Raw genomic sequence first — 9,574 nt, forward strand, 5'->3', positions numbered from 1 at the left:
ACAAAAGCTTAAAGGACGGAAAAAAATATACTGCATACACTTCAAGATAACACAAAAGTATCATCAAAACCATGGCAACAAGTGCAGATCATGTGTCACATATTGGCTAGATATCAAGTAAGGCTTCTATTTCAAACTTTTTTCTGAGCCGCAGGTTAGATCAGGTTGAGATGAAGAAGTAGCGTAAAAGGAAAAAGAAGAAAAAGAATGATAGGAAGCCCAGTACAGTACCTTGTGGAATTCAACTGCTGTGTGACGAAAGACTCTTCGACCAATGCCACGCAGGGGCAGGTCAAAAGACTGCAAGAGAGAGAAGAGGCATCCTACGGCTCATAACTTATTAAGTCTTATTTGTTTGTTCGTTTTTCGATCTAAAGTAACTATCTAAGACTTTTTAGTAGCACCAACGAGAAAAAAGTTGTGGAAGTTTGTTTATTTTTGAAGATAAAAAGGATTTAAACAAATGGAACTAAAGTTTTTATGTTTCAAGAGAGAATCATAAAATATTGGAGATGAAAAATATCATGCAGGAGATAAGAGACACATTTAAGTGTAGGTTTTAAGGGAGAATACTATGAAAAAATAACAATAAATTTCACTTAAACCAATCAAATCTGGCATTTCTGCATTCACACTAATGAAAAGATATAAGAAAGAGACATCACAATGCAGTATTTTAGATAAATCCTGATCTTAAATGGAGCTACAATATATGAGAAAACATGATAGCCTGAATAGAAATCCTCTGAAATATGTTGCAGTACAAAATGGCCCATAAATGAACTGTAATATTAGTCACAAATGACTCCAGGGACACAACCGTACCAGACAATGAAAAATAATTTTGTTTTCCAAAATGCAATTAACAAAAACACTTTATTTTTCATAAAATTTTAAAAAAAATAAACAAAAAAGAAAAAAAACTGTAAGTTAAGCTCAAATTACAAAATGCCAAGATGAGTTATTTTGCCATTTTAATGTGTTTTCTACTGAATGGTATCTTTCCCAACAACACTTTGGGTGGTAACACCCAAATCTGTCAAAGAAGAACGCATGAAAGAGGAATGCTTTAGTCATAAACATCTTAACTATTTCTATATGTTGGAATTATATGGAAACAGAAGAAATAACTGAGGTAAGTTGCCACCAAGATGTAAAAAAAAGGTTAAAAAAACTCCCGAAAAATATGACAGTGTGCCTGAAAAGTAACCTGAATAAAAATACTGCCGTAAAATTCTGTGGATCTACTTAACATAACATGAGGGAACAAAATCCAACATAATTCTGATTTATTGTGTTTTAATTTATGATAAAATAAAGTGACAGTTTATTCACATTTTAAGAAATTCTTATTTTTCATGTCTGTTTGACGTAATACTGTATTTAAAAAAAGGCAACATGTTGATTTTCCAGTTGGATGCAAATACAAAAATGATGATCTGCATCCAACTGCAGATTACTAGTGACAAATGCAGCACAAAGGGTCAGCACATGTCTGAATGTCACAGCACTGAAACTCAAACCCACCAGCCCACATTCAAAAAACAAAACCTTCAATCCGGGAGTGACAGAGGCTTTGTTTCCACACACACAAGGCAGAAGGATAAGTCCAGTTTTCCTTAAGTAGCTACAAGGATGCTACGCCGGTTTTTAAACAGTGCAGGCACTTGCGTCTGTGCTTTTCCGTCGAGAGGCTAAAAAGAATTCTTGTGGAAGTGCTGCTGTCAATACTGCTAAAAAAAAAAGATAGAGGGAAATTGAGGATGTCTAAGAGGGTGTAGCGTGTTAGTCAATGTGGCAATCAACATGTTTTCTGAAGAAAAAAAACACAGGAAGAGCAGAAAGGAAAATAGAAACAGTTGCAGTTAGCTTTGATGAAACTCTGAATGACCAGGTCAGTGGAAGGAAGGGAGATTATCAACACACATTTAGAAATCCACACAGTTCAATGAGGACAAGCCATCTGTACCATAACATGTTCTACTGCGTTCTACTTTGACATTTAGAAAAACAATTCTGTACCTGATCAAGCCTCGGCCCCTTAAGTGTCTCTTTATATGTCATCTCGACAAAACAACTTTGTGAAGAAAGCAGCTTCAAGAGGCTTTGTGGCCTTAAGAAAAGCCGATGACTTATTACGGAAATCAGACTACCGTATCTTCCCGATTATAAGGCGCACCATCAAAGGAGGGTCTTTTTTTAAATTTATATCATATATTAGGCACACAAAACTATAAGTGAGACAAAATAGTCAGAGATAAGCCTGTCAGTAAGACTGTATTAACTGTGTTCACAGTAACTCACTTACGTGAATCACGCCACACGTTAGCCAAGTTAGAAGTGTTAGCTGCATTAGCATAAGCTGTAAATCCCAACCTGGTTTGCAACATGTAAAAAAAAAAGACTGATACATCTAAAACAAACATTACTGTGACTATGCTAACCCTAACCTTGCTAGTAACACATGTTGAAGACAGTTCAGCACCCCTAGTACACATTAGCCACATTAGCATATTCAAAATACTTGTAACCCCCAACCTTCTTTGCAATATGTAAAAAAAAATAGACTGATACTGCTAAAACAAATGTTACTGTAAACTATGCTACTCCCAATATTGTTAGTAATGTATAAAAAAAAGACACAGTCTGACACCTCAATGTGTTAGCCGCATTAGCATCCAAACTTCTTCGCAACTCATAAAAAAACAGACTGATAACGCTAAAACAAACATTACTGTGACTACACTAACCCCAACCTTATTACTGACATGTGGTAAAGACACACACAGTGTGACACCGCTACATGCTAGCTACTTTAGTGTATTCAAAATACCTGTAACTCCCAACCTTGTTTGCAATATGTATAAAAATAAATTGATATTGCTAAAACAACATGTGCAAAAACTATGCTAACTCCAATCTTGTTAGGAACGTATAAAAAAACACAGTGCGACACCGCTACACATTAGTCACGTTAGCATCTAAACTACTTGTACAAAATCAGACTAACACTTTGACAGTGCTGCGTACTTCTCAAAATTGCTTTGACATCAGTAAACACAACCAGAAATAATCCATATTTGAGGCGCTCTGGATTATAAAGTGCACTGTGGATTACTATTTTTTAAATTAGGGCCTTTAGGTGCACCTTATATTAAGGAAAATACGATAATACAGCCCGGAGAATGGAGGTCATTTGAAGGCGATGATGAGAAGAGGACGTGGGCTTCGAGAAAGAGCAGAAGGAACTCTCAGTAGGACTTACTGATTCTTGTTTGTTACCACGGGCAGGGGAATGTCCTCACTCATGTCATCGAGTTCATCCGTTAAGCTGTTGGCCCGGGAGATGTCTATGGAGGTGCTTTTTTCATGGGTCCCTTTCTCTGTAAAAACAACACACTTTTTACAGACTTGTGACAGCATGTTAACAGTAAAATTAGCATTATTTAGATCTTAGGTTAACAAAAGTACTGTTGAACCATCCAGGGTGTACCCCTACTTTGCACAAGAGTGGCTGGGATAGGCTCCAGCAACCTTGGAACCCCAAAGTGGATAAGGTGGGTTTAGAAAACGGATGGATAAGCAAACAAAAAGTTGTGTTATTTGGAAATTTGTTGCTCCTGGGAGCAAACATTTAATTAAAATATGGTAAGTTTCTCATTTTGGATGTTATAATAATGCAAAAAAAATGTGTTGTGTGTCAGTAGCAAGATGAGGTGTAAATACAGAACACAGACAAGCAGAAAGAAGAAAAAAATAGAAAAAAAATAATAAAGAGATCTACCTGGAGAAGTAGGGCAGCTCAGAGTGAAAGATGACCAAGAGTGATGTGGAGGTCCTGATGCAGTAAAGAGAAGAATTCGAGTTAACAAAGAAAGAGAAAAAGTTCTTTAACTTTTCTTCATAAACACGGGTTAGCAAAAATGCTAACAGTGTAAAAAAAAGATTCAGCAAGTTAGGAAGATAATGGATGGATGGATGGATGGATGGATGGATGGATGGATGGATGGATGGATGGATGGATGGATGGATGGATGGATGGATGGATGGATGGGCAGTTTTTCAGGTCACAGATCTTCCAGTTTCCTTAGACTTTTATCTCCATCCTCTAAAATATCTGTAACTGGTTTAAACTTTACTTGTATGTTAAATTTTGTGTAGGAACCAATCAAATTTGACATAGATTTTCTCTTAACCTATAACTGTCCAACTGGAAGCAAAAAAATAAAAATAGCATACCAATGGAGACTTTGGTCTCTAAAACTAGTATTTTCTAAAAGTAGCAAGAAACATGAATTTGAGCAACTTTATTAGCAACATCCTCATAACATTAGACAAGCGGTTGCTGAATATTTGGCATTGTTATCATGATGTGTGGGAATAACTGTCACAATAAGTCCATGTTTGCAGCTTTCTTTAATTTTGAAGTCGAAGGCTTTTCTTCTTTTTCCTCATTAACTTTTCTCTGTCCGGAGAAAAAAAATACATTTGTTTTATGCTAACTTTGCTAACTTGAGGGTTTCAATTTGCAGTTACTGTAAGAAAGTATCAAATGTATTTCTGACAAGCAACATGACATGCTTGCAGAATGAGTCTAATGTGGTGGAGAGAATCCAGTAGCTTTTCAAAATAAAACTCCCCACAAAATCAGATCCTAAATAAAACTGAAAAAATGTCACATAGACTGGTACCGGTACTATTAAAGAATAAGAATCTAGACACTGGAGGAACTAAAAATATTTAAATTAAAAAAAAAAAAATCTTTTGTTAAAAAAAAACTCTGAAGAAATAACTGAGCTCTCGGACGCAGAGAGTTGCTTGCTAGCTGCTGCAGCAGCAAAAAACAACAGCAAAGAACAACATGTGCAGAGGGGTCTTGACCTGCTGTTAGACTGTCAGCTCAGTCTGACAAGTCTCCCCTCCGAAGCACCAAGCTTTCATTGTGATGAGGGATGGAGAGGCGAATCTGTGCCCAACAACTGAATGACCGTTCCAATTCAAGCCAAAGCCATTCAAACCCCTCTAGCACCCAGTCAGTCTGACCACTGTGGCACCGGAAGAAAAGGGACCGGCTGACAGAGACGAGGAGTGAAAGTGATGAAAAGGTGGACTTGTGAGGATCCAGAGACAAGCAAGAGGTCGTTAGCCAGGACACCAGCTCATTAAGGGGGAGCTAAACCTATTTACAGGCTACAAAACCAGGACGAGGGTTTACATGGAGCCAGACAGGCTCCATGTAAACTAGTCTGTCAGTTTTTGTTTGACACTCTAATCTGAGGGAGGGGGGCAGATAAGAGGGAAATTGTGCTCCATTGACAGATTCTCCCAGACAAGGGAGGTGGGAAGAGTCAGATTGATTAATGGAGCGATAAAGTGGACCAGGACTGAAATACACAATGGACAGTTTATTTCTAACCACTGGAGTTTCACAATGGCAGCTCTACACCTCCCTTTCCATCTCTATCTTTCTATCTGCTTTTAGTGTTCCAGCCTGTGTTCTCTGCGTCCCTAAAGCCCCGGTCCATTCCTAGCTAGGCCAGGCCTGTTCAACACTTCAGGTTTTGGCAGGGCACCCAGTAAAGAGAACAGGCCAACTGAAGGCAGGACCCGTGTTTGAAAGTTCCTCCGCTTGGCTCTGGTTTGGTCCGGTTGAGGACAAAGACTCAGCCAGCCTGTGAATCTAATTACACTACAGTCTGGGGCACATTAATCAGGCAGGCTGGCTAATGATTAACACACAGAACGTTTGAATCAAAGAAAAAAAGTACTCAGGCATTAGAAGTGGCTAGTTCAGTTAGAACAGTATCCAAACAAACTGAAAACATTTTTTCTTTTCTTGAATTTGAAACTTTTACCCACTTTGAGGGGCGGTGACATAACTTCAGAGAGCTCACCTGATTTCCTGAACATCCTGGCAATCCCTGTCAAGAAAAAGGACAGATGATGTGTGAAAGTCAGACTAGGACTGGGGGTAGGTAGTGAAATCCTTTGAGAAGGTTGACTGTTGATGGCATGAAAGCTGTTACGAAACTGAAGCTACGATCACTCACTCACTAACATTCTCATTCCCAAGTTGTCACACATCGACGTTTGGTTAAGGACCTCTCCACGTCACTTTTTGACGTTTTGGTTGTCCCCAACTTGTCATTTTTTGATGTGCTAGCTGTTTGTAAAATCAATGGTCCACAACCCTCAGGACGTGGTACTGAATGTGATAACGGACGTGGACCGGTAATAGGGATGCGTCCAGTACTGGTACACTAACTCAGTGTTGGTACCTTAATTCTAGCCCAGTACCAGTTCACGTCTGGTACCGCATTTGGCACTGTATCCTGTCCTGCGTCTGGTACTACGTCTGGTGCTGAGATAGGATTAGGGTATGGGTCTGGTAACAGGTTTAGGTCCGGTACCACGTCTGGTACCTGTTCGGTTCCAGTACCGCGTCGGGTACGGCATCCAGTACTGTGTCCGGTCCTGGGTTAGGATTAGGGTACCAGTACTGGGTATGGGTACTGGTACTAGACCAGTTCCAGTTCATAGCCCGGAGGTTGGGGACCCGTGATTTAATGGGAACAGCCAGCATGTCAAAAAACGACGACTTGAGGAGACCTAAAACGTGACGAGGAGGGGTCCTTAGCCAAACGTCAATACGTGACGACTTGGGAATGAGAATGAAGTAACATGTGTTCAAGTGATCCTTTCAAATGAAAAGTCAACATGCATTTTTGGACTTCAAGTGTAGCTTTTCAAATTTCTACAACCGTTCTCAGATTCTATACGTAGAAAACATGCAGCCAGTGAACACGCGTTGGAAGTTAAACAAGTCAAATTTTGACCAATCACAGATTTTATAGTGATATAGACTGTAAAAACTAGAAATAGACAAAGTAAAAATAGACAAAAGTGAGGTCTGACATCACCCATAGAAAATTCACTACCTCCAGTTCTAGCAAACTCAGGCCGTCTCAATTGCTACACGATAAGGGCGCCGTCATTTTGGAGCACGACAACAGTGACTGGTCCGAGTCGATCTTAGTCATGTTTCTAGGGGAACTACAGTCACCAATCATGAGTGATCTTGTTCCAAGTCCACACCCCTTCCACTAAAACCAGGGTCAGGAGAATTTGTCAATCAAATGTTCATGATGGGGCCAGCGGGTTTCACATACTTTTACTGAGGCTTCTGAATGGTCACTTTATAACTTAAAAAAATTGCGATAAAGTATCTTTGAGAAAAATTAGGATTAGAAAGAAGATATTAAGAAGAAATGACTGAGTAATAAATATCTATTTCTCAATAGAAGTCTATGGGATTTGGACTTCTTAATAATCTGGGGGGAAGGGTTAAGGTGTCCATTGTTTTTACAGTCTATGATATAGTCTTTAAATTCATGCAAGCGCCAACTGTTTGACAATTGATCATGAAAGAGAAATTAGTAATTGGCCCACTTCAACATTTTACACCAACTGTAGGAGGCGGACGTGTGCTTGTAAACAGTAAAAAAAGAACAAGAGGAAGAAGCCCCTCCTTGCTGGTCCAGTGTGAACACCACACATTCAAAAACACTTAAATGGAACAAATGGAAAACGAAATTATTAGCAAAAAAATATATATAAAAGATTGTTTGCAAAAATAATAAAATTTTAAATTATTGAGCAGAATTTCTGCCACTCCCAGTCAATCAAAGTAAAAAAATCCAGGAACCCTGAACATGTGCCAAGTTTAAACAGGGATGGTTAGAACAGTAAATAAGGACAAGCCCTGCTGAAGACAGATGACATTGCAGATGTCTGTTTTATGGCTGGATCTGAAACAGACATCACACAGTCCCGTGCTGTTTCAACTCCGCCGTTATAATTAGTGACAGGAGCCCGCAGACTTTGGCTCCTTTGACACGCTGTGATGTGATTCAAAGTCCTTTATTTATGTGTCTCTGCGTATAGACACGTTTAAATTAACGCTAGGAAAAATGAAGTACTACCGATGGTTTGACATCCTTTCATTGGCTTCTTCTGCGTGTGGACGAGCTGCACCCCCGTCTAAACAATCCCACTTGAGCAGAAAACTGAACTCTTCGTGCTTTAGGATGATCTGCCTTTATGTCATGTTTATGTTATCCCGGTCCTCTTTATGGCTAAATGCTTTGGCAGGAAAAGCTCGTAAAACGCATTTATTAACCTGTGGTCTGGGGCAGCTCATTTGGCCAGTTTAACCTTAAAAACAGGAATCCAAATTGCCTTGCAGCTTTCAGGGCCCATTAATCAAACATTGTGCATTTGGGCCTGCAGCTAAAAACACTGATTTGTTGTTCTTGCACCTACAAAACCCATGAGAATCAAACGTTAAAAAAAACCTAAATCAGCGCCATTACGCTAGTTTGACTGCAACCTCGACTAACATTACAAGACGTTCCCACTTGTAACTCTGACAAGCTGGTGTTTTAAAGATTTTCCATGCGAAGAGTCTGAGTATCTGTCCAGCAACGGACAGCAGCGAGGCCGTAAAAAGCCCGCAACCATGACCTTTAATCACCACTGGGCTTGTAATGGCTTCCATGTGGCACGCTGGAGACACCTGGCAGCCATCTTGGCGCTAGGGGAATCAGGACAAAAAGGAGGAAACGTTGCACTACGCCTCCTCCCACGAGGTGTAATAATCTGCTCTACAGTTTGGTTGTCCTACTTTGCAGCATCAGCCAATACATTTCAATGCTTTCTGTGCTGCTATTGTTTTTATTTTTTTCCCATTTTGCTCCAGTTGCAAACATTTGAGCTCTGGACCGGGGGAGGAGCTACAGGGGGGCAAAGGGGGGCAGCTGCCCCCTCCAACAAAAAACTATGGCCACCTACTTACTTCCCAATTCTTGAGTCAATTAGTATCATTATTAACAGAGATTAGGAAATCATCAATACACGCTTCTTCAAGCTTTGGAAAAATAACAAAACATTCATTCTAAAAATAACAATAATAACAGCTTCTCAGCTAAAAGAACTGCTGTTTTGAAATTTTTAACAATAATGCAACTGATTGAAATACCTATTTTTGACCTTTTCTTTTGGTCCAAAGTCTCTGACCTCCACCATAAAATGTTCTAGTTTCACCTCTAGTTTGGATCCAACCAAACATTGTCTTTGAACGTTTCATCACAAATTAGAAATACTTCGAAATGACCAAATAATGAAACTAAACAAGTGTATTTACAAAAGCTGATTCAGTTGAGTTGCCTTAAATACCCTCTTTTTAAATCAAACACATTCATGTTTTAGCTAAATGATAACTGAAATGAAGTTCTAATGAATTAATTAAGAATCTTGGAAAGGAAACTTATTCTTTGACTTTAAGAAATGAAGCTTATTTTGAAAAAAAAATGCAAAATTATAGAAATTATATTGAAACATATTAAAATAGGACTTTAAACCTTTAACAACTGAGGTGTCACCGGTAAACACAAAATCTTTCATATACTGTTACTTTTCAATCGATTCTGAAGGAGAAAAGAATCTGCTGGAATTGTGTTCGTGTCGACAAAAATTGCAGTAAATCAAAGAACAAACACTGGAGCTCCGGTGTTAA

General features: G+C 39.0%; 1 protein-coding gene across 1 annotated transcript in view; it reads right to left on the reverse strand.

Moving 5' to 3' along the window:
• Positions 1–429: 429 nt before the first annotated feature.
• The window catches only part of kcnq1.2 (potassium voltage-gated channel, KQT-like subfamily, member 1.2), a 65,742-nt gene continuing 56,597 nt past the window's right edge, over positions 430–9,574 (reverse strand). Inside the window, exons 11-13 of the mRNA XM_036212279.1 lie at positions 5,895–5,921; positions 3,785–3,838; positions 430–3,383 (exon numbers count right to left, since the gene is read on the reverse strand). Coding sequence (XP_036068172.1) covers positions 3,262–3,383; positions 3,785–3,838; positions 5,895–5,921 — 203 coding nt within the window. The 3' untranslated portion in view covers positions 430–3,261. The remainder of the gene's footprint in view (positions 3,384–3,784; positions 3,839–5,894; positions 5,922–9,574) is intronic.

This window comes from Oryzias melastigma, linkage group LG6, assembly GCF_002922805.2.
Source record: "Oryzias melastigma strain HK-1 linkage group LG6, ASM292280v2, whole genome shotgun sequence".
NCBI classification, from domain to species: Eukaryota; Metazoa; Chordata; class Actinopteri; order Beloniformes; family Adrianichthyidae; genus Oryzias; species Oryzias melastigma.